Below are 26,574 nucleotides of genomic sequence, written 5' to 3' on the forward strand. Positions count from 1 at the left end.
ACTCACAGCCCATCTTACCTGAGATACAAACAAATCGATCTTGATACAACACAAATACGTGGTTCCTCTCTCCACATTTTACATTGTTTCTTCAGCTTCTCTGTGAAGAGAAATTACAAGTAATGGCCCAGAAGGGCTGAAAGTAATGTAAATTGAATTGTAGGAACTAAGACTTCATTTCTGTAGCTGTAGCTCACTTTCTTAGCCTGCAGTCCTAGCGTGAACACCTGACAGTGGTATAGCAGCATTCAGTAAAATAAGGAATGAATGACATTTCTGTTTCTGTGCTGACTTTTTGTGTTGTTTTAAACCCCCACCACTCCATGCCCTGTCTCATCTGCACTCTGCCAGCTTAAGGGATGTGGCGCTCCAGAGCTGTGCCCCTTGAACTGACTGGAAGGATTCAGAGGTTCAAGCTCACCAGCTCATGTGTCAAGACAAGGCATCTGGGTATCTCCTGTGTGAAAAGGGTCAGTGTTCACCCCAAGTGGTGGGTGCTGGGTTCAGTAAACATCAGGAGCTTGATGCCTGAAGGAATGACACCCAGACAGCAGCAATGCTGTCACTGAGTAAACAGAAATCATAAGACTTCGTGCCTTTTTTTTTTTTTTTTTTTCAAAAGCAGAAAACACAGGAAGTTGTGGGAAATCCCAGGCAGGGGAAATCCCGAACGAGTCTTCTTTTCCTGCACCCAACCATTTTCAAAACAAAGGATAAACCCTCGTGTTTGTAACGTGGCTGGCGCTGGGGGGTGGGCCCCAGGGCCTGGAGGCTGGAGATAGCAGGCTGCGCTCAGGAGCGACACAGCTCACGACTTCGTTTCATCCGTGTAGCTCAGTAGGTCGGCACTTCTTGGAGGCTGTTTCAAACCATACACCTCTTCCTGTCCTTGTGGTCTCTTGCTTTCAGAGAGTAGTGGGAGAAAGCTGTGGTTAGCCAGGAGGGATCTCTCTGGTGTCAAAAGGCCAGTCCACAAGGATTTCTGTGATGCCAGAAGAGAAACGAATATATGGAAATTGACCGCTGGACTTTGAGACACAGGAGGTCAGCTCCCATCCATAGCTCAGGAAGCCAGCCTTACAACACTTCATCACAGCTTTTAATTACACTGCAAACTTGTTAGCCCCTGACCTCAATTAGGGACCCAGAGGTTCTGCTATTTTATAAACTATGGACAGAACCACCAGTCTCCTAGGAGGTGTTTCTGTATTGCTCACTTTGGCAATGAGCTGCACCAGCCCTGGATGGAGGGCCCGTGGAGATGAGCAGGATCACACTCCCTGCACAGATTAGCTATGTGCGCGTAAGAAGTAACACCTGAAGAAGATCTCTTACAAAAAAGTCCTGCCTCAGGAGCCCAGCGTGCTGGCAGCTGCTTCTTTCAGTTTCCATTGATGATGAGTAGCCTTCGAGAGCCTCCCATCCTTTCCCCACATGGTGTTTCATGCCCTCGAAGCTACCTCACCCAGCCTGCCTTGTTCCCCGTGACTCCTCCCCAGTTCTTCAGGTTCAGTGCTGAGGTAAGGAACAGCACAGCGGTTACTGAGGTGGAAGCAGCGTGAACGTGCCCTTGGCTCTGAGGAGGAGCACAGGAAGGAGGATGTCAATGGGTTCAATGCAGAGCCTCCTGGCCATAACATATTATGTTGTACAGCTGCTTGGCCTGGATAAAGACAACACATGTGACTTGTCAGGAAACATAACTAGGAGGAAGTCACGCCTAATGCTAAGATCAAAGAGCAGATGCAAAACCTGGCATTTTGGCTTCCCTCATGTTTGTTTTTGAAAAGTCCCAACCGTGAGTGCTGGGACAGCTGCCTGCATTAGCAATTGCATTTTTAAGTCCTGTATATGGTAGAATGCAAACCTAATCTCGTAAGAATGCCACTGGGCTGCTCATCTCACCAGGAAAAGCATACTTGGAGGAGATTCAATTCAAGCAGAGGTCGAGTGCATCTTCCTCCTTTAAATCCTAAAGCATCAGCGGCAATTGAGAAAAGGCTCCTACAGGTGGTAATGGGTAAAAGCAACAGTGCTGTAACGTGGCTCCTCAGCTGCATCACAGATGGTATCATCCTGCCAGAGGGAAGGAGGGGGCCTCCTGCTTCATTTTATAGATATTACTCAATGGAAGCGATGAAGAGTTGCCTCCTTCCTTAGCCTGCATCCCTTTACACAGCATTCAGGATAAGGAAAGACAAAAAACCTGTCCAGGCTTTGGAAAAAGTACCATTTTCCCTTGGCATCTTTGCAACAGTCTCAGTGCCTGTGGACTGCAAGGGAGTGGATAAACGAGTATTTCCAAACTTGCTGAGTACGTGGTACTTTTCTGAATGTCTCAGACATAGGAATCACGTGGTTTCCTGTAAGCAAAAGATCACATCTCTTTTTTATTATTTACATTTTCTATACAAATACATAAAATAATCTATATTACTCAGATACCAAAACCAAGCGAACAAAAAATAATGCCGATTTCTTCTGGACAGAAGGCAGAGTATGCATTTTGCCTACCTGTGGCTAGCAGTGCTGACTTTCCAAGATCAAGTTGAACAGTTTGAAAAAAACCAGAAACTTCTCTTCAATTCCTTGGAATTTACAAAAGTTGGCAGATACCTACGTGTCAATTTTCCCCCCCTACCTAGTTCCCAGCATGAAGCCACTTGCTGGGTTGACAAACACATGACTCAAACCTGAATCAGAATTAGTTTGGTCTTAATTTTGCAGAATCCCAGGAACTTTAAAAAGCACTCTGCCATCAGCCCCTTCCTGATTAAACACCCACGGTGTGCTCCGCGTAGCAAAACCAAGGCTGAAATCGGTACGGTGCCTCGGCATGTTAGGAAGAAGAAAGCACACGACAGGAAACCTGTATTAAATACAAAGTAAGAGAAACAAAACTACATTAAAACCGTAAGGCTGTTTAAATAAAAATTAGTTGAAGTAGAATGATACTAAACACATAAAACTATATTAAATGAAAATTTAATATTATTTTTGGCAGGGATGTAGTGGCTGTAAAATGGACACGAGGTTTCGGCCCAGCAGCACAAGGTCGGACGCTGGTCGAGCTCCAGAACAATCCTGCCAACGGCGGGGCCGGAGGCCCGGTGCCGCGTCACCCCCACGCTGAGGGGGCCGCGCCGGCGGGAGGGCGGCTCCGCTCGGGGAAAGCCCCGGCACCAGCCGCCGGGAGCCACTTTCACGGCCGCGGCTGGCCCCGAGGAAGCGCGGGGCGGGCGGCCCGGCTCCGCCTTCCCCCGCGCCCGGCCCGTCACCCCGGGCAGCCCGCGGCCCGGCCCCGCCCCCCGCCGGGGCAGCCCCGCACCCACCCCCCGGCGGCGGGGCCTCATCGCCTCAGGCCGCCTCCCGGGCTGGCCTCGGCCGGGCCGTTACCCCCCGTTACGTTACCCCCCCCCCCCCCCCCGTTACGTTGCCCCCCCGGCCGTTACCGCGCGCGGCCGTTGCCCGCCGCCCCTGGCCCGCCGTTGCCCGCGTGCCGCCGTTGCCCGCGCGCCGCCCCGAAGGGCCGGGGGGGCGGGGCCTGGCGCCGCTCAAATAGCGCGAGGGGAGGCAGCGCGCTCGCGCCGCCGGGCCCCGCTCCTGCTGGGTGAGTACGGCCCGCACCGGCCCGGCGGCGGGAGCGCTTCGCGGGGCTGCGGGGTGGGGGCCGCGGAACCGCCGCCGCACCTGCTCCTTCCCTTCCCCTCGGCGGGGAGCGGGGAGGGAGCGAGCCCGGCGCTGCGAACGCCGCCGCCAGCCGGCCCGCGCTGGGGGGAGGGCAGGGCGGGAAGCCGGCGCGGTGAGCATCGCGGCGCTCCCCGGCGGGTCGGGCCCGCCCCGGTCCCTCCGGGACAGCGGCCCCCGCCTCGGGAAGGGGGGCCGGCGGGAGCGGGGGTTGGGGCGCCGCGGGGCCTGACTTGCCGGTTGCTTCTCGCAACCCTCAGCCCGCCGGCGAGGCGAGCGGTCGGTGGCCCGGGGGGGGGGGCGGGTTGCGGGAAACGTTCTGCGGGCCGCGACTGATGCGCTTCCCCCGGTCGGTTTTCGCCGGCCGTATCCGACCTCGCTCTGCAGCCGCCCGCTTTTTCCTTGAACTTTGTTTCCCGCTCGCTCCCTCCATCTTCCGACAGCCCCGCCCGGCCGCGCTCCGCTGGTCACCGGTGCCCGCCCCCGCTGCCCTCCGCCCGGGGGGGCCGGGCCGGGGCCGGGCCGCCGCTCTGCTGCTCGCTCTGGCCCGTCTTCGGCTTCACCCCGCCGTAATGGAGTCACCCTCCGCCACCGTGTCTGTGTCTGTTGCAGACCGGGCTCCCTTCCGCACGGGCGGTATCCCGTAAACCGGGACGGACGCTCTCTTGCCTTGGCCCGCGTGGTAAAGCTGAGCGTGGAGTCATGGAGGTTGGAAAAGACCTTTAAGATTATCGAGCCCAGCCGTAAACCCGACGCTCTCGCCCTCGGTCTGTGGTGGCAGGTTTCAGCCTGGGGGATGTTTGCGGGGCAGGAGGGAGCAAGGGGTTAATCCCGTAGCGGCGGCTCCGCGGGACCCGTGCTTGCCTCGGCTTTCCGGCGGCGGGGCTGTGGAGTGGCAGCGGCGGCGAGAAAGCGGGCAGGGAAGGATTTCCGATAATGGTGTTATATAGTTCGTAGGAGAACCTGGTGACTGATAAAGATGAGTCACTTCGGTGTGTGCTCTTCTCCAGCCTCCTTCACCTTCCCACAGCTTGTCCTTGGCCGCCGTGCAGGGGGTGACAGCCTTGGCTGCCTCGTTGTTCCCCGCGAGCAGCGGTCACGTCGCTGTGACCCGAGGGCAGCGTTCGTTCGGGGTGGCAGAAGCTGGGGCAGGAAGCCGCACAGCGTGCGAAGTGGAAAGAAACGGTGTGAGCAGGTCCCCTTCCCTAGAAAGGCGTTTCTCTGGTGCGTGTGGTCAGGTGATGGTCTCTGTACCTTGGAGGGCCAGTGGCTCTGAAACTGGCAGGTTGTTGTTTGTTTGTTTGTTTTTTGGGGGGGGGGTCTTGTCTTCTGTTAATGCACAGTATTTTGTAGCTTTTACTGAAAAAAAAAAAAGGTAGAGGGCCTCAGAGTTACTTAAATCACTGAAGTCTTAGTCCAGAAAGTCCATACTTTAGAAGTTGGCAGCTCTTCTTGATGTTTTTTAAGGTATGTGAGCCAAAGTCTTGCAGGATGCTTGTTTTGTTATCTTTTCGAAATGATTGTGTTAGGTGGAAGAAGGAGCAAGGTGGTTTCCCAACAGGAAATTATTTTTAAGGTTTTTGGGTTGGGTTGGGTTTTTTTGGTAAAGGACTTTTGCAAAAAGTCCACTTGTGGGGAAGACTGGTGTTCTGTTGTAACTTTTTGTCACCAATCAGACTGAAACTGTTTTCACCTGCCCGTGGAAGTATAACATTTTTAAAGGTATTCCTTAAAAAAAGGGTGGGGGTTGTGCATTTTTCTCTCCTTTGCAACTTCTTTACCTAACAAGTTTAGTGCTGTTCAGTCTTCTTTAGGTGTTGCAAAGCTATACTCTACTTGTGATATCCTCTGTGCCGTTGGTGTTACGCAAAAACACCTGGGGAATGCATTGTATAAAAAGAGGCATTCTAGCACTTTGTTAACTTGCTTGAATTTCTGCAACCTATCTCTTGCCATTTTCCTGTCTTTTCTAGATCTCTTGCCTGTCATTAAAAATAACTGCCTGGCAGGGTTTAGGGTCCAGCTGAGGCAAAAAACGTCCATTGTGTATGTGCAGTGTGTAATACCTGACTGTGAGCCTGCTGGATAAGCTGCCCTGTACTAAGAAAGGTGGGTGTGAAAATCTCCCCTTCTTACTTGGCTGCGTCTTGTTTGCATTTGGTGACATCTGCTGAATTTAGGAAGAAAAAATAAGACTGATTTTTTTTTTTTGGTTAGGTGGTTTTGTTGAGTTCCTGCCCTTCCAATTTCTTACAGCCACAGGAGGCCAGCTGGCGCTAGTACCGCTGAGACCATGAGTTCAGCTCGGTTTCTCACTGTGCACATTCAGCAGAACAGTGTGCTTGAGTTCCACCAGTGCTGCCTGTGCAAACCTGGAGTTTCTCCTCTTGGGGATTAAGTATACCTGTACCCAGCACTAGGACACTGCACCTTTGGATAAATGTGAGGGCCTTGTAAAGGTGCTTAGTGTGGCCTTTTATTTCTGTTAGCTCCCAAAACATTAAGAGCTGTGATACATAATTAGGGGGAGGCTGGTGTGTATTTTCACTGAGCGCTTTCACCTGGAGTCAGTTATGCTATGTTGTTTCCGTGTATTGTGTTTTTCTTGTGTAACAGGATGGAAGGAGTTGGAGGAGCTGACAGATCAAACAGATTTTTTTTCTTGTAATAGCATGAAAATGTTTAATTTGGAAGCAGACAGGCACATAAATCTAGTGACTGCCACCTTTGGAGACCTTCCTGGAGTGGCCTGGCATTCAGAAATTACAGCTTCCCTTACATCCCACTGAATGGGGCAGTAGGGACATAATAACCACTAAAAAGTGTATATGCTCAGTGCAAAGACTGCTGGTGTAACTGTGGAGGAGCAGCTATGAGGTGTTGGCTCCTTGATGAAGCAGCTGCTGCAACCACTAGGTATGAATGAACTAACAAGCAGTAGGAGGTAGGTCTGGGGTTTTTTTCTACTTGAGGGAATTGAGAGCACATGAGCAGGTTTCATTTCCATGCAATTCTTCGACTAGCGAAAAAGCAGAATTTACCAGCAAATCTGGTATTTCTTTGCAAAGCACCTTCCTCTGGTTTTCTCTTAGCATACTGTGGCTGAAATTATCTTCGTATCTGTGTGCTGTGCAAAGCAAAGTATATGCAAATATTTCTAATTAGGGAGTTGAAATTAAAGCTTGGCTAAAGGAGCAGATTTCTGCTTGAAGTATGATCCCCTGTTGTTTTGGATGTCTTATCTTGGGGTTGGAGGCAGTTACAGGGGGCTGGGTTCAGCTTTAATTAAAATAAGCAGCAATGAGTATAGTTGGTCCCTTTCCCAGAGATTTTTTCTTTTCACCCAGCTCAGAGAAGGATAGGGAAAGGAGGGGTAAAATGTAACATTTATTTTTACAAGTCATGCAGAGTGTCCAGTCTCGATCTTTAGGTTTGAAAGCAATCTGTTAAGCTTCTGTGATTGCCTTGATTGGTACCAGATGTCTGTAGTGAACCATGTCCTGGCATCCTGCTGTTGCCTCACCTATTGAACAGGACCCTGTAGCTGCCATCAGTGTGTGTTAGACACCTCCTTATACCTGGATGAGATGGCATGCGTTGCTTCCTACACGATTTTTGAAGCAATTGCTCAAGCATAGAGCATAGTGCTGTGTTGGTGTCTTTTGCATCCTTTGCAACAGCTGTTCTAAGAATCTTTCAATCTCATCCCCTTTAGTAGCCCTTTAGCTTAGCGTTGCTAGTATTGCCTTGTCTGCTTAGTAACTTCTGTTCTTGATCCATTCTGCTGGCTCTCCTGTTTCTTCACACCAATATGGTACTGCGTGGAGGTGCCTTGGTGGGCTTTGGTTGGACTGTCCTTGATGGTGAACATGAGGAAAGGGCTGTACACCTCGGTACATTCTCAGAATGCTGCTCTATATCACAAGAGGACTGTCACTTGGCTTTAAACTCCTACCTCAGTATTTTGCTCACCACTTTCTGTTAAAATCTCAGAGCTTTTATTCAGCTTCACTGAAGGTATGAGCAGGGGAATTGGATTGTGTGTGCAATCATTGCATACATGGATGTTGAATTTAAGTGTCTGGAAACCATCTGTATTTCCTGATAAAACACTGTGACCTTTGATCAGTTCCTAGTATGCTCTTGCTGCAGTTCATAGTGAATGGGCAATACGCAGGTGTTTCTGACGTATTGGGCTATTTCTTTCATTTCGTTTAAAGGAGAAAATATGTACTTCGGTCCTGGTAGTTTACTGTAATTGTTGTTACACCCTTAGATTAACAGGCATACAAAACAAATCCCCTTAGATCAGCTGGTTGTTTAATTTCAGTTTTATATTCGCTTCTTGGGATTTAGTGTTAATCTGTGTTTCCTCATTAGCTAAAACTGAAAGTGAAATGGTTTGCATTATTTCATGCACGGTCGTGTATTTTCGTAAAATCGGTGCTTTCTCACTGTGCTTTTGGACTTACAGCTAGAGAGGCTGGAGCAGTGCTGAGTGGAGGAGTGATGAAGAGTGCTGGGGCATCTTGTGTAACTGCATCCATTTGCCTGGACAGTAGGAAATGTGTGCTCCTGGAGGCAACTGTTCTGCAGTTCTGCTAATCACAGCTTCCAAATGGCTCCTGCTGAGTTTCTGTGAAAGAGAATGTTTTCTTAGCCATCTATCATTGTGCTAAAGGTGTTTAAAAGAGATGATGCTTTCTTTCATGCTCACAAGTTTGAGGCACTGCTGTCAAAACCCTTTGATCAGGGCTGTAAATGCTGTTTTGAGTTGCCAGCCTGGTTTGATACACAACTTCCTCTGAGGTTCCTGAGGATGTCTAGGCTCCTGTCTTAAGAAATTCCTTCAAGGTGGTTTTTGTTTTGATTTGTGTTTTGTTGGGTTTTTTTCCACAGGCTTCATCAGTTTAATTATCATGGTGGTAGTAAGAGGTTGTAATGCAACACGGTGGGAGAGAATTCTCCTAAGGGCCAGCATGTTCAGTGTTATCAAAGGACCAGTGTCAGGCTTTTCTTCTAGGGATTGTCTCTTTGGCTGTCTGTACCGGTACACGGTTATTACATAAAAGTAAGGAATGGAAGAGATTTTTATAGCTATGATACACCTCCTGTTTTGGAGGAAGGAAACCCATTTAAGATTCACTTTCATGTTCTGGAGAATCTGTTGAATATTGAGAGAGGTTGTGTATGCTTTCAGAGCAGACAAACATGCAGCTGTGAAGATTTGTCTTTTTCCATCAATGCTTTAAGTCTTGTCTTTATAGTGAGTGTTCCAAGTCCGATAAGGTAAACAGGCTCCGCTAAAATAATTCTGGAGAGTACCAGCTGTAAAAATCGTCTTGAAAGTAAATTGTTCTGTGCACCAAGCTGTAGCTCTGTGCCTGCCATCCTGACTGTTGCGTCACCATACTTGTCTTAAGCAGGGAGCTTTTGATCAGGTTCTCTTAGGTGTATTGCTCCTTGGATGTGTAGTCTCAAATGACCTACGCTGATGCAGTATTTAAACTTCACATTGTGAGCATCTTTATAGCTTCTGTCTTTTTTTTTTCTTTTTTTGTCTGCAGAAAGCAGTGCAGATATTCCTGGTACTTACAAGTCTGGAAGAGGAGTTCTTGTCTAGTCATACAGCCTGAAGGTAACCAAAGGCAAAGGCAATGCTACTGTTAGTGGCCACCTGTGTCTGTACAGCCATCTTTTACATTTTTTTATTGTTTTTGATGAGTTTTATACTTTGCTTGTTTAACTTGCCAGTCAGGCAAAGGAAAGAGAATTACATTCTTCTTTATTGTTGGTATCAGCCGTGACATGCCTCAAAGTTGCAATATGAAGTGGTATTCCTGATTTTCTGACTGTGCTCAGGCTGGCACATAACAGTAGTGCATGGGTTTAAAAGTAAAATAAGGATAGTCTTGTCCTCTAGGTGGCATGACAGTTACTGTATCCAGTCTCACTTTCTGATGTCTTGTTTGGCAGCTCTTGTCAGAGCCTGTCCAAGTGGCACCTGCATTTGTGAGAGGCCAAGTGATAAGAGACTGTCATCTGTGCCCCAGGGACTGAACACTTTGTTGCTTCTCCACTGTAAAAGCATGCCAGAGTATAAGTGTCCAGTGCTGATGCCCCAGCAGTGGCATCTTCTAAATTTGGATGCAAGTTTTGTATTTGTTTGACTTGACACTGTCACTTGCACATCACCAGTGATAACTGGAGTTTGTTCCAGTGCCCACCACTTACCAACACTACTGAGGAGCTCCCTGCTCCCATTGTGGCCTTCCTTTGTAATGTCAGAAGACTGGAATTATGATTCCTCAGTCATTTCCAAGAGGCAAACAGTAAGCACAGCTTGAACGTGCCCTGTGACATTATTGCAGGGTTGTGTTGCAGCTACTGGGCTGATAGTTGGACTTGTGAACACAGAGCTGACCCTGTAAAGATCAGTAATCTTAGGAGGGTGATTGTGTCTTTTCATCAGGGTTTGCTCTGCTTCCTCCTACCAGGTCCTTAGGAAAGGTAGAAGTATTTTCGTCATGTTCCTGAGGAGATGAAATGCAGGGCGGGTTTGCCTGACTGGAGTTACTTTGCTCAACACCAGAGGGGAAAAAACTAAGCTCAATCCCAGATCAAAAGAAAACCACCTGCATTGGCAGTCAGGATCCAAATCTTGCCTCTTCCTCTTAGGTGTGGCCATGCCCAGAATATGGAGATGTGCAAATTCCATTTGGGTCTAGCTGCAGTTAGCTGAATCCAAATCTCGGCTCCAAGCTTTGGGGCAATTTGAGCTGCAGGGTTTCTTCTGACTCAGTTTCAATGTAGCTTTATCTGTAGGCTGGCTTCTGAAGAATACTGAACAGTGCTGCCTCCATCACTGATCTGATATAGAAACCACAATAATCAGAAGTTCCTGCCTACCTTTTGTTTGAGGAGAGTTAGTAGTATGGCAGTGTTCCTTCTTATTCATTGATGTGCTGCATAGGGGCTGGGCAACAACATTCTCAGCCAAATGAAAATAAAGGTTGATGAGGAAGTTCTTTTTCCTTCTAAGAAGTCAAAGTACTGCCCTGATAACTAGAAGATTGCTGCAATTCATGTTGTCATGAAGAGTAATGTGAAACAGTGGCAGACCTTGGAGCTGAAATAAATCCCTTAAAGGCCAATCGAAACCTTCTTTTCGAAACTCTCTAAAGCCTTTCTTTCAAAAAGGAAGATAAAGCCCCATCAAAAAAACTGTGCAATGTATTTCTAAGTCAAAATACACAGCTGAGAGTATTTAGCATTCAGGCTGAGGTGTTCACTCTGTACTAAGGCAGCATAAAGAATCAAAGGTAAAAATGATCCAGCGAAGGCGGCAGTTGGACAAGCATCCATTGGTGTTGGGTCTTTGTGCTCTATTTAGAGTTTCAGTGCCACTGAATACTAGAAGATAAATATACACTGAAACTACCGAGCAAGAACATTCAGCACTTTTCAATGTATTTTTTTAAATCAAAGGTTTAAAATCCCTTGCTGGAGTGACTGGTAGTGGCATTATTTGCATCTTAAAGGAGGGTGCTATCTTGAAAGGGAGAGAAACAAAAGCTGACTGCCTCAAGCGATCAGCAGTTGTGCTTGAGAGTAGCTGGAGAGGTGGGTTTGAGCAGTCTAGTGGATCTGGCTGCAGGGTATCTTTCCTAAGAGTTTAGCAAATAAATCACAAGTGACTGGGGGATGGGGTCTGTCCTGTGCTGGGCCACAGACCTGCTGGCATCTCAGTGTTCTGCCCGCTGCTTGTCAGTTTTACTACTTCCAAAATGATACTATTGGAGTTGTGGCTTCCCTTGGAGACAAATGCATGGAAAATGCCTGTGGTTGGGAAGCTGTGTTCCCTGTGGTGGGGAAAGTCCTGAGAAACTCGAAGTCAGTAGCTTTGGTATTAATCACTTCGGTTTTGCAGTAGCATGTGTATGTGCATCCATAAATGCACAAAGGGGCTTGTTCAGCCTGTCCTTCATCTGGCTAATGTATCGCACTGTCTGTTTCCCCACCACCCTGCTTTTCTTTCCAAAGCCTAGAATCAAATTCTGGTTTAGGAGGACAGTGGGTCTCGGGTGAGGAAAGCCTTGGCGCCTTCTAAGCACTGTTAGAGGCTGCCGTATCCTTTGCAGGCCGAGTAGTGATGGGGACAGGCTTTCTGTGGTTATGACAACCCCTATTCATCTCAGCACAGCTCAGCAGTTCAACAGGCTCTCTTCCTTTTTGTTTCTGCCTCCTGCCAAGTTGTTAGTTATGTGTGGAACTGCCATGGGGAGTAGTCAGGTTTCTTCCATAGCTAGAGAAATATGAGGAAAAGCTCTGGTTTTTGCTGGTAGTAGGGCTGTTTAGTTCCCGTTGGATTTATGGGCTAGAAATTGAGTGTGGCAGGGTGATGGGGACTCCTCGGCGGACTTTGGGCTATATTATGTAGGATTTGCTTATGCTGTCATGTGTTGAAGTGCTATGGGCAGCAGTGTGGCACAGCTTAGGCACATCCTTCCTCAAATAAGGAACTTCTTAAGTCTGCGGTGCTGTTTATCTTCGCTTCTCTTCCTCACTTTCTAGTAATGGCTGGTTACGTAAAGTGGTTGTGCCTGTGGCAGGTTTTCAGGAAGACTGTGAAACTGAGTGGTTGTGGATTTAAAATGTCAGGTCATATCAAGTGCCTTAGTTTCCCTACCTGTAAAATTATGCCTTCTTCTAGAAAAGAGCTCTGCAACTCAGCAATGGAATATTTGCCTCCGAGACAGGTAAAAGCCGCCAGGTCTAGGAAGGGACAAATAGGCACCATTTCATTTCTTCCAAGAATGATGTCATCCTGACTGCCAAAAATAAAGTTCTTATCTTTCAGCTGCCAGGCAGAGGAAATCAAAAAGGCTTCAATCCTATGCACTTTCTCGGTGACTGATGCTTTATTGCAGTTTCTGCTTTGAAGGCTTTAATTGATTTCTAACTCAAATGTGAGACATAAAGGTAAATATCTTGACAACTCAGACAACAGGTCCATTGACTGATAGTGTCTCTGTCCAGGTGTTTGTATGGGACTTGTCTCGGAATCCAGACAAGTTGTTAAAGGAGTCAGCCCTACAAGCATGTGGCTTTGCTGCTGGAAAGAGTATGTTTTCATAACCAGACAGTGTCTGATACAGCTGAGAATAGTAACTCACAGGCTGAGCTGTGAGGAGAGGTGGTGGTGGTAAGCAGAGGCATTATTTGTGGTGGGGTGGATTCTTTTCTGAGCAGTCTTGAAGACATAATGGAAGTGTGAAGAGGGGACGAAAGCTGATTTGTAGGGTGGCTTAGCACTGTTGTTGTAGGGATTCTGGGACCTACTGTTGTTCACAGCAGCCTTGAGCATTATTGAGAGTTCCTCTAACAGTAGTATATGCTGCCAGCTGATTCTCGCTGGTGTGTGTGGAGCTGCTGGTGGTGGGCTTGCAGTGTCTGGAGGTACCTTGTTTTTTAGAGCTGGTGAAATCTTGCATGCTTTGCAGCTGTGCTGTTTCCATGTGTAGCTCTGTACCTGGGAAGATAAAATGTGTGCTTGCAGCATTTGCTCTTGAAATATGCAGTATGTGGCGGTGGTATGGCAGGGAGAACTTAGTCTGGTCTCTCCAGCACGACTATGGCCAGTGTTGCCTCTTTGCCCAAGCTGGTGTGGCACCATCAGCAAGGGTGCTGGGAGAAGCGTGGTACAGTAAGAGCCTTTTCCCTTTACTTATGCCTCCCAGAACTGCAGGAGGTAGTTCAGTGATGTGGGAGGAGGTGCAGGTGTGGAAGAGAGCTGTGGAGTGCAGACTGTCTTGCAGTCCTGCCTGTCCCTCTTTTCCACCCTGCAAACTTGCCATGCCATTTCTCCTTAAAGCCTGGAGTCAGGGGATTCTGGCCCTGCCTGCTGCTGCCTCTACTGTTGCCACCCCTCACTGGTAGGCACAGCTGGGAACAGCTGCACTGATGAGTTCCTTTTAAGATTTAAAGACTAATACAACTTGAGGGTGAGAAGGAGAAACAGAAGACGGGACACCAGACCTGAAGGGACTGGTGTTGCTGGAGGAGAGCAGTATGCACCATCCCTCGGGATATACCCGGCCCCATCTAAAGAATTGTGATTGCCTTGGAGGCTTGCTTTGGGGGAAGCATCCACAGAATTCTCTCTTGTTGAAATTGGCGCGTGGGTGGAATGAGGTCTTTAGTTCTGTGTTGACAAGTGGCTGGTGGATGTGCTCCTCTAACTGTAGTTAATGTTTACTTAACACATGCTTCTCCAGTCTTTCATCCCAACACAGTGTTGAGTTGGAATGGACATGCCCCACACTGACTATTCAGAGCTGATTTAAGGGTCCTAAACTTGTGCTTAAAATGGCCCCTCCACTTCTTTTCTAAGGAAGATGGTAAGAACCGATTCAAAAAGCTGGTTGTAGTCTTATCTGTTGAATACCTCAAGGCATCTAGTGGTTTTTCAGAGGTAGCTGTTAACACATTAAGCTCATTTGTCTAATGAGTGAATTGAAAGTGTGAAAGGGAATAATGCATTAAAATTAATTGGTATCTAATGCTTTTTAAAATCATACTCCATAAAACTCATTCCATGACTTTCAGCAGGCCTAAAGCAACCTTAGCAAATGGTCTAGTTAGAATCTGAATCTGAATGCAGATCGTGTTTGTAGCAATTATCTCCCTCTTTTCTCATTCTCCAACTAAATATTCTTTTCACCCAATATACATTTTCTTTTGTAACTCTTTCCATCCACGAGAAAAGGTCTTATCCTGGTAGTGTTAGATTCAGATTTCCGAAGTCTTAATGATTAAAAAATTCAGGTGACATCAGCATAATTACACTTGATTGGGGCTTGCTCTTCAGGGGTCTATTTGTTTAAAATTCTGTTAAGGAATTTGACTTCTCAGGAGGAACTTTGTGACTATGCAAGCCACTTGCATTGATTTTAAGTAATTGTCTAAAACTTGAAGTTTCTGGAATTTTGCCTTGTATTGTAGTAGTAGGGAGCCATTTTGTAGTGTGGGATAAATCCTTTTCCGTGTTCTTTGGTGTGTTTTTGACCACCCAAGCAGAGCTTTGTATTAGCTGAGGACTGGAACCCTTCAGGGACTTTCACTGCCTCAGTGGTGAGTGTCTGATTCAAGGAATTTAGTTCACGAAATTCTCATCTTCAAGCCTCTTTGTCTTAATTTTTTACCATATAAGTACTTCGGAGTGTGGTGAATTTTATTATTGTTCTTTTTTGTCTTATCTCTGCTCATGTGCCGGAGTGAACAAACTTGCAATCTGCAGCTGTGATGGGTGATATTTTTTTTTAATGTCTCTAATTCTATGGACTTGCCTGGGGAGCGTCTAACTTTACATAGAACTGAGATGATCCTCTGAGGGGAAGAACACCCATGAGTGCATGGGTCTCTTCCCCCTGCACACCCGTTAACATCTCTGGGTGCGGCAGGAACCCTGGCGGGGTAGGGGCTGCACAGCCCCTTTCTGGTTTTGAGAGGCTCTTGTTGAGGTTTTACCTGTGCAGCACTCAGGGAGGACCTTCCTGCCATAACCAACATATAAGCTTCTGCCTCTTTTTGAAAAGCATAAGCGCTTTCAAAACAGCGTTAGGTCTGTAGAGACAGATCCAGGCACCTTTCATGCACATCTCCAGGAACTGATGTGAGGAGCATGCACAAGCAGGGTCAAGTTCCTCTTAAGAGCTTCTAGTCGGCATAGTAAGCTGGTGTGGGTGATGTGGTTGCAGAGCCTTGTGCCAAGCTGCTGTGCCCTGCCTTTCTGGGCTTAGCTGTATAGGCAAGCCCGGAACAGATCTGAATCTCTGTTTGACTTGTATTTTCTGATACAGGAATGGAATAGCTTGCCTCTTTTCCTTCCTGGACTGACGTGGTCTGTACATCTTCTTTTAAAGCAGGGAGTGGGAAAAGACAACAGTGCATTTCTTTTTTTTGTTGCCTTTTTTGTGAGTTTTTGGACAAATGAGTTTCCTGGCAGTGTGAAAGTATGACAAATGTAGGGAATCTGGATTTTAAAGCCTCAGCCTGAGCTTTCCTTGGAAAGAGGTGGCAGGTGGTAAATCCCCCAAGGAAGGATTTCTGCTTTTTTTGATTTCTGCTCTATCCTCTTGTGTAAGAAAGATTGCCTTGGTCCTTCTGCAAGCTGTTGTTTTATTTAGTCTGTTTATTGCCACCTGACTGCTCAGCTTGCCCTCCAGCAATTTACTGGAATTCTCGTCAATGAAGAAAATGGGTAACCCTAGCACAGTTTGGCTAGCTTTGGGTGGAAGAGGTTTTGCTGTAAAGTTTTTGCGAGTGAGAATTCTCTTTAGTGCTACTCAGCTAGTTTCACCAGCACATCTGGCCACTTGTGTGCGACTTGCAGTCGTAGTGACTTGTGTTGCATCGCACTTCTGCCAGAACCGTAGAACATCTGCCCCTCTGTGTATGTAGTGTGGTGTGAGCAGAGGATGGTGCAACTTCTTGCACCTTGAAAGAACGGGGAGATTTGTTCAGCCTGTGCTCGAGTTAGTCAGCTGGCTGTTGCCAGCCAAATGAGCCAGCATGGGTTAATCTGACCAGCTGTAGAGTGCTGCTGTGGTCCTGCATGAAGCTTTTGGCATAGACTAGAGCTGGGTGAGGATGGCAACACTGATAGAGGCCAAGAAGATTGCTGTGGTGAATGTGAGTTTCAAGGCAAATGCGATGTGGCAGCTGAGGCTCAGTACTACTTCAGCCTTCCCGCAGTCGAAGCCGTGATGGCTTAGGACGTGGTGCTTAACTGAGCAGGAGTTAGTATCAGAGAATATCCACTGTTTACTAGTTGTAACATGAACACCTTGGGCTTGGGCTGAATTATGTTGAATTGAAAATAAATGTTATCTATAAAACCAAAATATGTGTGAGTTGAGGCTTTGCCTAGCCTACAGAAATGTTGCTCGTGTGGACAGCTCCTGGGGAATTTGAACAAAGCTAAGGTCCTGCCACAGCTGAATGCTAAATCGCCACTTTCCTCTTAATCTCAGGCATTCTGTCTCAAGTTCTCCAACCTGAATTAACATCTGGCTCTTCAGCAAAGTCAAGCCAAGGAGAAGGGTCACCCTGACCTGTTTCAGGTCCCAGAGAAGAGGGAGGACCGCACTCTCCCCAGCCAGCACTCCCTTTAAAGGTGAGTAGCAGCAATAAGGATTTGAATGGAATAAAGAAAAATGCAAAGCAGTAAAGGCTGAGCCTGTGTTTTAAGAGGCTGTTAGTCTATTGCAGGGGTCCTCAAACTTTTTAACCAGGGGGCCGGTGCGCGGATGCAGTGGCAGGCAGTCATCTGCGGCTGCTTGGTTTCCCCCCCAACCCCCGGCGGGGGGGGTCTGTAAATACCGGGGGCCGGATTGAGGACCCTGGGGGGCCATATCCAGCCCGCAGGCCGTAGTTCGAGGACCCCTGGTCTATTGTAACAACTAAATGAAAAATAAGCTTATGGTTAAGAGGCTGCCTGTGGGCTGTTGAGAATATGTTTCAGTCTTGGGGGCTTCTAAGAGCCTTTGAAAAGTTGGGAAATTCATGATCTCTCTAAATTAATACAAACTCTGAAGGAAGCCACAGTAATAATTTCTGTTCTCGCTTCCTCTTTTCCACCAGCATGCTTAGTTATTTAAAACACAGTTGTGAGGGGTTGTTACTATGAAATAGGATCATTCATCGCTAGCCAGGTCTTTGGTGGTTGCAGGCCACCTGGTTGGGCTCCTTGGCACTTTCACCCCATTTTTGATGAGAGGGTACCTGTGTAGCAGCCAGACTATTGCCCTGGGTGAAGGCCTGGTGGGAAGGTAGTGCCCACTTTCAGCCAGGCCCTGCTCATCAAGAGCTGAAGCCAGTTTGCACCAGAGACTTCTGTGTGCAGTTGTGGGACTGTTGCATCTGAGGCAGCAAATGCAGGATTCCCAAACAGGATTCCTGTCCTCCCTGCTTTGGCATTTGCTAGGTGGGTAGCCTTGAGTTATCTGCACAGCAAGTGCAAATCTTGCACCTTTCTTGCTCTGGGACTTCCTGTACCAGATGTGACTGCTTCAGCTGCTGGTCTGGCCTGCCCGTCAGCTCACCTGGCCGAATGAGGAGGGAGCACTGTGCTCCTTACCAGCTGCTCTTGGTGGGTGAGAGGCCACCTCCTGTGCCATGCTCTCTGGCCTCCCTGCATGCCTGTTCCCTTGGGCACTGCCCAGCCACAAGGCAGGCTGTGGGTTGTCGGCCCTGAGCATGCACCTTGGGGGCAGAGGAGCTTGTGACCTGGGTCCTGTTTTTTCCCTTCTTCCTAGTAGGGCTCCCTGGAGGCTTAATGGATTAGTGTTCATGTAACTAGAAGCCTTTGATGACGCTTGGTGCAACCTTCTCTGTCCCTAGGTGTTTGCTGGGGAAGTATTGAAATAACCTGAGTATGCACGTGTACCTCTGCATGGGTGTCAGGGTAGGCAGCCTTAAAGTCCTGCAGATCTGTAGCACTGTCAGCTGGGTGTTTCACTTCAGAACATGCTGCTGTGCATGCAGACCCAAGCAGCTTACCTGCTCTCAGTAGATACTGAGGAACTCCCCTGTGATTACACTGCTTTGTGTTCCAGCCTCTGGCACTATGAAGTCTTGTCCCTCCCTTCCCCATCACCACCTCTTGGCTTTAAAGATACATTGCTCTGCTGTCTTTCATGCATCTGTGACGGGAAGGAGTTTGATGCCCCTCATTCGTGTGAATAGGGCCCTTCTTGCTGGGACACTTGTGGTTTTCTCAGCCTTTGTTTATGACTGACTGTGTGGTGGGTAGCCCTGTCCAGAAATATGGATATGCATCACTAGAAAGGTTATTTTCTATGAGATGTGGTCAGACCCATGAACATTGCTGCAAGATGTGGGTTTACAGGAAATTTTTTTCCTTTCACCTGTTTCTTTCTTACTGTTTTGCAGGGCGAGGACTTCTGGTCTGAAGCAGAGGGTGACAAGAGGTGCTCTGTCTCTGAATCCATCATGGAACAGGTTAGGTTCAAACATGACTGAAGTCAGGGGTTCACAGTGACCAGTTCTCTTGTGCACTTGTTCTGAGATACCTCAAAGGGGTTAAGTCTCAGAGTCCTGGCTCGTGTCCTCCTTTTTTCCCTCGGAGCTCGGGCAGGAGCCCTGACACTGCTCTGAATAGAGAAGTGGATGGAACCACTTAATTGGCAAGCTGCTTCCTCTTGCCTCACAGTGTGAGGCTGGAGACATAGCTGTTTAAGAGACTACAGTATTTATTGATAAGTCTAGAAACTAAGCTGTCAAATGAATAGACATACCACTGTGCTCAACTTAATGCATCTTGTGCAATATTAAATGCAATTATGAAGCTACTATTTATCACACTTAAATCTTAACTACACTGAGCTGCTATTGAAATGTCTTCTCCTCCCCACTCTACCTAGTGTGAGGGTACAGTTATAGCCCTCTTTGCTCTGCCCACCCACAAGCCTTTTGGACACAAACTAGTCCAGTGGGTTGTTCAAGGGGATTGCCGCTGGTGCCCCAGTGAGCGTGGGTCACCAGGTGAGCTTCACTACTGTCTGTAAAAATCCACGGTCAGGTCATGGAAGATGTGCCTTTTGTCGTCTCTGACCTTATTTTCCTATATATAATATATTTCCTATATAATAATATTTATTATATACCTTATTTTCCATTTGTTCCCACTTCTGAAGTCTCCTTTTTGTTGTCTGTTGTCTTTTTTTCTGTCCAGTCTCAAGTAAAAAAACCTCTCCTTAATTACTACTTATGCATTTGTCCCAGTTTTGCTGCTGTTGCCTAGGCAATATGGGTCTGGTATATTACTGATAGGGTTCTGTACATATAGGTGGTCTTGCAAAGTTTCACTCACCAAAAGGTGTCTGAAACTTCCTTTAAATTATCAAGTTCATCCTGGTTGCATATCTATTACCCTATGCAGTTGGCAAGACAAACCATTCTACTTTAGCCTTGATTCTTCTCCCTAGTTGGATTAAGCCTAAGCATTTTCTTGCAGACATTCTGTGTACCAGAGTAAGGATTTTCTTTCTCACTTTTATTTCTGTGCTTACACAACATCCTACTCTTTTTAGCTGCTTAACTAAAATTATTGGACAACCTCCTAGTTTTCTGCAGATGCCTTAGTTGGTTATGAGGCCCCATGTTCCAGTGGGACCTCTTGCTCATCGGTTTGACTGCCTCATGGACCTCCTCAACCGAACTAATTTGGGCTCTGTCCTGCCTTGCTGGAAGCAGCAGGGTGCATGGCTGTGGGGGCAGCCTGTGCCTGTCTCGTGGTCGCTCACTCCCTCCTCACCCAGAGGGATGGGGAGGGGAATGGGGAAGGAATTTAAAACTGGAGGGTTGAGATAAGAACAATGTAATAAACAAAACAGAATAAAAATGAAATAATAATGACAATAACGGTTAGAACAAAGAGGGTGGAGGAGAGAATGAAATCCAGAGGGAAAGGAAGAAAGAAACATGTGATACACAACACAACTGCTTACCACCTGCTCACTGATGCTCAGTTGGTTATGCTGCTGCCTGCTCCAGCCAACCCCCTGGCTATATAGATATACACATCGCAGCCCAGGGTATGGAATATCCCTTTGGCTAGTTTAGGTCAGCTGCCCTGGCTGTGTCCCCTCCCAGTTTCTTGTATCCCTCCAGCCTTTTTGCTGGCAGGGCCTGAGAAACTGAAAAGCCCTTGAGTTAGTATAAACATTACCCAGCAGCAACTAAAAGCATTAGTGGGTTATCAACCTTATTCTCGCATCAAAGCCAAAACACAGCACTGTACTGGCTACTAAGAAGGTAATTAACTCCATCCCAGCTGAAACCAGGACAGCCTGCGTACTGGGGGTGGATGTGCCAGTGTAGATGACACCAGGCACCAATGTGCTGCCATTTCACTGTTGTTCTTAGTGAGCAGCTGCTTGGTTCTCTACAGAGAGCTGAACAGTTTTATTACGGAGCTAGTCAAGATCCCATTGAAGAGGGAGAATAAATCTGAACCTTGGGGTTTTTAGCAGACTTGTGCCATTAACTGTTTCTCACCTTGTTACTGTTGTGCTCTGATTACATTTAAAGGGAAGCTGCTGGGCTCATGCACAGGAAGTAGCATGCCCAATTCCCAAATACAGGGGTAAAAACCTTCCAAACAAAGATGTCTGAAAAGGGAGAAGTGGGTGGTTTGTGCTAAGTACACACCTATTTCAAAAGAGGAGTTCTGAGCAGGGTTTGTTATTGGCACAGCTGGAAATGTGAGGAGAAGGTGAGCTGACTCTTCCACCACTGGTTTGTAAGAACAGAGCCATCCGTCATTCACCACCAGACCGTTCTGTGTGGGCACACATCCAGGTGTTGGTGTGCGTTTGCTGAAGTCTTATGGACTCCCTGACTAAGGCTCTTTGGGATGCCCAAAGGAGGCCAGAGAAATGTGTTTGGGGGGGTTGGAAAACAGCATATGTGTAGACTTTTTGAGTGGGACTTTTCCTAGGCATGGGCTTAACGTTGATTTTTCTTACTTTTAAGATCAATGGATCTGTCCAGATGGAGTGTGCACTGCTGTACACCTTCCTGGAGGCATCCTCTGACTGCAGGTTCAGAGAGCAGCTGCATTCCCTGCAAAGCCAGGGGATTGTGCCATTCCTGAAAGACAGCTGCTACTATGATGATGAGGTGGAACTTCAGACCGATGGCAATCGGAGTGGCCACTTGCAGAACGGTGAGCTAGGTCAGTGCTCTTTTCTCTATCCTACAAGCCTCCCTGAAGGTGTTGTTTTCTTTTCCCTTTTCCTATCTTTGCTGCTGGTCTGTTTCAGAGGAGTAATGTTTTCTCCATTGAGAGATTTCAGATGTGGCAGGTGGTGCTGGTGTTCGTTGGGAGTTTTAACCACAAAGATAGCTAGTGCTTAGCACTCTTATCTCCCCATGGATTTCCAGAGCACTCATCACCTTGAGGTTTGTCTGCAGCACATCAGAATGAGGGCCACAAAGCTGGTACTAATGATAGCTGTCCTTGAGGACAGTTGTTAGGCCTCACACTGCTCTTCCGGCAGCATCAGTATTTGGGCTGGGATTTTGGAATAACTCTTGTTTTGGTACTGGGTGAATCCCTTTCTGCTCTACCAGTGTGGTGGAAACTGTTCCTCAGATAGTTTCTGGTACTGTTGCTGCTTCACTAGCCACCTGCAGGATGGCTATCACCCCTTGTGCAGAATGTGTCAGCTGGCATATTGACTGAGGAGGAACTGCTACAGTAAATAGCCCTCCCTTACACATACCTGCATAGATCTCATGCCCCAAGTGACAATGGGAAGCTTTGCCAAAAGGAGATCGGACAAGGAATAATGCTTTTAAACTAAAGGAGGGTAGAATCAGACTAGATAACAAGGAAGACTTTTTTTTTTTATAGTGAGGGTGGTGAAACACTGGAACAGGTTATCCAGAGAGATGGCAGATGCCCCATCCCTGCAAAATTCAAGGTCGGGTTGAACGGGGCTCTGAGCAACCTGATCCAGCTGAAGATGTCCCTGCTCATTGCAGGACCTTTTACAGGTCCCTTCCAACGCAACTGCTCTATGATTCCGTGAGATGGCATGCTTCAGATGGTGCTTAAGAGACAGGTCCTGACAGTAGTCACTTGACAAAACTAGGCACACGCTCACTTCTCTAAGCAAGGTGTTGGCTGTAGCTGTCCTGTACGAATTCTGGTTGGAGGTGTTCTGACCTTCCCGTGTGGTGTTTTTTGGGCAGCGTATGGCTGCACTTTACCTGAACTACAGATAACCTGTTGCACACGGTCTCTGGTAAATGAGTTGAGTGCATGCAAGGAGGTTGTAGTGTGCATCACTGTCATGAATGCACTGTGATTGGGGGTGGGATGGGAAGGGAATTCTTGCAAAATGCTGTGGGTCAGCTTACCTGCGCCAAACCTAGTCTGACTGCAGCCTGTGGACTAAATCCTGCTGTATGTGTTGGCAGTGTTTGACCCTGAGGTAAATGAAGTTGTCCAGACCATTGCTGCTCAGCTTGCTGAGATTGGAGACCGGTTTGATAAAGAAATCAATGCAAGAGTAGTAAATGACCTAATGCAGCACTTCCTGAACAAGAATCTGTCTGGAGAGGTGAGTGAGAAGCCACCTGACTAGCAGGTCCCTTTCTAAATGCTGTGCATCCTTCCTGCAGTGACTTTGAAGCAGCAAGCTTGCAATGTCTGTATCTTTGCTAGTTTGCCGATTTAATTGTTGCCATCTTAAAATTCAGCCCAAACGCTTACATTTTAAGATTTGTTAAGAGGTGATGCTGTATCCTGTGGCAGCTGTTACCCTGCCAGTTGGGTTCCTTGGGTTCAGTCTCCTTTCTGCAGATGGTGAAATTGGGGTAGTTGTGGAGAACAGACTTTCAGAGGCATTTTGACTTCATTTTGTTGGCCCAATGGCTTATCTTTGAAAATCAACTGTCTGGTTGAGGCTTAGTATTTGTCCTTAAGATCTTTGGTGCTGGATCCTGTTTGTCTGCTGCTTGTCATGTCGGCAAAACTGGAGCAGTGTTTGTGCCAGCAGCTCGACTTGTGCTTCTTACTGAACACTGAAGGGACAGCAAGTAGTGAGACCCTTTTCTAGTGCCGTAACTGTTTAGCTCAGGCTGTCGGCATTGGGGGTGGCAGTGAGGTTTGCCCTGGATGGGTGACCTGCTGAGAAGGTCTGCGTTTGAGGTCCCTTGTGTTAGACATACCTCCTTTTTTCCTTTTAAGGATTGGATCCACATCTGGATCAAGAGCCACAGTTTTCTTCCACAGAGCCTTTTTGGCATCTTCAAGATAACTGGCTTTATGGCTTGTTTGGCTTTCTCTGCCTGTGATTGAGTTTCTTATGCTTTATAAGCTAATGCTGTCTTTGAATTAAGGGTTCACCTTCTTGCTGAAAAGGCAGGATTTAATGACTTAAACCAATCTTTTTTGGCTTTTTTTTTTTGTGATGTGGGTGTCTTCTACTGGGGTTTGTCACCTGCACAGACTGATTCCAGCAGAGTCTGACCCTCCCCACTCCTGCTGTCTTGTTCTCCACCCAGTTTGGTTTAGGCCTTCAAATTTATTGCCTAACTTTTTGGTCTTCAATAAGAACGAGCCAAACCTAACTTCTGACCAGGTGGACCTTGCTTTTTCACACTAGTAGCATAGCTTAGTGTGTGCATATACATACTGCAGAGCAAGGCAGTATTTGTTCCATGCTTGGACACCTTGTCTAGCTCCTCCCTATGTGAAAGCTTTTCTATGAAACTCACTTTGTGTTCTTGATAGTCCCCATCTAAGCTTGTACCCCTGAGCTTCACTGTGTTTAGGGCAGGTTGCCTTTCCTGGGAGCCCCAGGATTCCTGTGCCATTTGAGGACTTGGCAGGCTAGGCTGGGGAGGAAGGGGGGCTGTTTCGCCCTGAGTGTGTAAGGTGCTGTCTAAATTTTCCAGTAGTGTATGTGTTGTCTCCCTTTCTTTTTGTCTTGGGTGAGCAGCTGAGCTTAATGTAGTCATCCTTGCTGCCATTGAGGGCACGTAACAGGCAGGCTGCTGTGCCCAGGAGGAAGGGGGGAGCAGCATCCTGTGAGGTGCTGGAACAAGCACGTTGTTACCAGCACAGGACTGGCAGGCTGCGCAGAGATCCCTTTCTCCCAGAGCTATTGCGCTGAGATCTCTCTCTTCCTTCCATACAGGAGATAATCCGGCACATGTCGGAGGCAGTGGAAGGGCTTGCACGAGCCATCCCCTTAGACATGGAACAGGAGAAGGGCATGTTGGTGCTAGCAATGGTCTTAACTAAAAAAATTGCAAATACAATGCCCTCCCTTCTACCGCGTGTCTTCAACACCACTGTGAACTACATCAGGCAGCAGCTCCACAACTACGTTGTCAGAATGGTGAGTGCGGTCAGACGGCTTTCCTGGAGGGAACAACCGGTTTCCCTGTGGTGCTCTGGAGGTTTGTCCAGAAGGGAATGCCAGTCCCTGTGGTGTGCTGAGGGAGTGAGGCTTGAGGGGGACATGTCACAGCTTCTCCTCACCCCACTCACAGAAGTTGGTGAACAGAGCACATTTATAATGTAGGGCAGAGAAAGATGCGATTGCTCGTCTCCTCCCTGCAGTCTCTTCGGGGAGCTGTGCGGGCAAGGCAGGCCTGACCCGAGCTCTGCAGGCCAACGTTTCCTGAACCGGTTGGGCCTGAGGCCTCTGCTCTTGTCTCCCTGGGCTCCCCAGAGCCTGGCAGAAGTGGAAGGAGAAAGGAGCTGCCCCTGAGCAACAGCAGAACAACGAGGAATGGCCAGATGGGACACGGCAGCTCCATTCTTGTTCTTTGTTGGAGCTGCAGCACAGGGGGGACACTGAACTGCTAGCAGTCAAGCCAGGGTAGAGGCTCGGGCGGGCGTCTGGCCCCTGCTTCAGCGACTGCCCTGTTGGGGGAGGGGAGGGGACACGCACGCACGTGCATGCAGAAACTGGTCACTAGTGTAGGAGACTGCCCTGTGCTGCCTTACCGCTCCGTGGGGCGCTGCCATAGCGCAGAGCGGGCAGGCAAAGGGCTGCTGGGCTGATGGTTGCCCACCTGCCCCAGCGTGGTGGCATTAGGAGCGGGATAGAGCTGGGCACCGGAGGCTGTTCCACACTGTTCTGGGACTTGTGCCAGTGCTCTCCCTGCCATTAGCACGGAAAGTGGGTGATGTCAGGCGGTGATGGCAGACATGCAGTGCTGGAGGTGGCAGAGTCGAGCCATGGTTTGTGGCCGTGGGGACATGCAGCCGTGGTGGCTGCCGGGCTCCGCAGGCAGGCACAGGGCACAGGTCTTGCCATGGGACGGTGGCTCTGTTGCTGTTAACGCTGGTTCTGTTTCTCTCCCTCTAGCTGGATAACTGAGCTCGCCAGCCCTCTGTGTGGAGGATGCGGATTCCTGAAGACTCTTTACTTCATGTGTGTGAATCTCTTTTTCTGCTCTCAACTTCTGAGATACAGCTGTGAAAGGGAAGGCAGAGCTTCATAGATAGGCTGTTGTAGACTAGCACAGCAATGATAGTGATAGTGTGAGCTGTGTGCCAGCTCTGCTGGTGCCTGTGAGGGGTAGTGCTTGCTCTCTCTGTGGGTGTGTGGTTTTTTTTTTTACTTTCCTAGCCTTTGTGCAGACCCTGGCCTGTGCCCCTGGAGGAAGTGCTGTGAGCAGAGCCTGCACTTCAGTATTTTTTTGAATTAGCTGTAGCATTTTGCTTTAGTTAAGCTCTTCCCAGTCCAGCTCCAGGTGCTGCAGCTGAGCCACACTGAGTGTTACTGTTCCCAGAAAGGCCTCAAGCTGTAAAATGGGTGGCTGATCAACACAGATCACCAAAGGGGGGAGGGGGCTTGTATGTCAATCAGGTCTATCTTAGTGAGGAGCTGGCAGCAAGAGAGACACTGACAGAGACTGAGGTGTTTGACCAGGAAAAGCTGAAGTAAAGATACTTCAATATTAATTGCCATAAACCTGTGCTTGCTTGAAAAATTAAAACCAAACAAGAATCTAAAGAAAAGGGCAGGGCTAGGTACAGGGCAAATTCTTTCAGGGAATGCAACCTGGATATGCTTGAGGAAAAGTGTTTAGCTTTAGAATGTCATGCTATAAAGGGAAAGAAGGTATCAGCCTTGGACCTGGCATTTCTTATGAGTATTGTAGTCACATCTCAGGTTCAACAAACTGTGACTCGGGTTGATTTGATACATACCTGTCATGACTTCACCTATGATCCAGCAGCCTCAGAAGTTCTGAATCGATGTAAATATTTTGTGGGTTTTTTAACTTAAATAAAATTGTCAGTTCTTATGGCAATACAGCTCTTAAGAATTT

At 47.8% G+C, this 26,574-nt stretch overlaps 1 protein-coding gene and 1 long non-coding RNA gene across 9 annotated transcripts; one reads left to right on the top strand and one right to left on the bottom strand.

Annotated features, from left to right (window-relative positions):
• LOC129736280 (uncharacterized) lies at positions 1-3,532 on the bottom strand. 3 transcript variants are annotated; one of them, XR_008732639.1, is made up of 3 exons: positions 3,453-3,532; positions 2,515-2,869; positions 1-2,363 (listed from the first exon to the last, which is right to left on the bottom strand). It is a non-coding gene; the product is annotated as an uncharacterized LOC129736280 (long non-coding RNA). The 3 variants fall into 3 exon arrangements; XR_008732640.1 differs by having other exon boundaries at positions 1-1,663; positions 2,231-2,869; XR_008732641.1 differs by having other exon boundaries at positions 1-1,663; positions 1,906-2,869.
• On the top strand, positions 3,472-26,556 carry BID (BH3 interacting domain death agonist). 6 transcript variants are annotated; one of them, XM_055712847.1, is made up of 8 exons: positions 3,483-3,610; positions 9,255-9,325; positions 16,722-16,864; positions 18,643-18,711; positions 21,247-21,439; positions 22,699-22,841; positions 24,423-24,626; positions 25,605-26,556. In XM_055712847.1, exons 4-8 carry the CDS (start codon positions 18,703-18,705, stop codon positions 25,614-25,616), a joined length of 561 nt encoding a protein of 186 aa, XP_055568822.1. In that variant the 5' UTR covers positions 3,483-3,610; positions 9,255-9,325; positions 16,722-16,864; positions 18,643-18,702; the 3' UTR covers positions 25,617-26,556. The 6 variants fall into 6 exon arrangements, with proteins under 6 accessions (XP_055568821.1, XP_055568822.1, XP_055568819.1 ...); XM_055712844.1 differs by having other exon boundaries at positions 3,495-3,610; positions 21,247-21,448; XM_005440874.4 differs by lacking the exon at positions 3,483-3,610 and adding an exon at positions 5,661-5,796 and having other exon boundaries at positions 21,247-21,448.
• Positions 26,557-26,574: the final 18 nt, after the last annotated feature.

This window comes from Falco cherrug, chromosome 5, assembly GCF_023634085.1.
Source record: "Falco cherrug isolate bFalChe1 chromosome 5, bFalChe1.pri, whole genome shotgun sequence".
In the NCBI taxonomy this organism is placed as follows: domain Eukaryota; kingdom Metazoa; phylum Chordata; class Aves; order Falconiformes; family Falconidae; genus Falco; species Falco cherrug.

Bases quoted from the DNA above. Each gene is read 5' to 3' on its own strand.
- BID (XM_055712846.1), top strand. The intron at 21,449-22,698 runs GTCAGTGCTCTT...ATGTGTTGGCAG, and splicing joins CTTGCAGAACGGTGAGCTAG to TGTTTGACCCTGAGGTAAAT. The intron at 22,842-24,422 runs GTGAGTGAGAAG...CCTTCCATACAG, and splicing joins ACAAGAATCTGTCTGGAGAG to GAGATAATCCGGCACATGTC.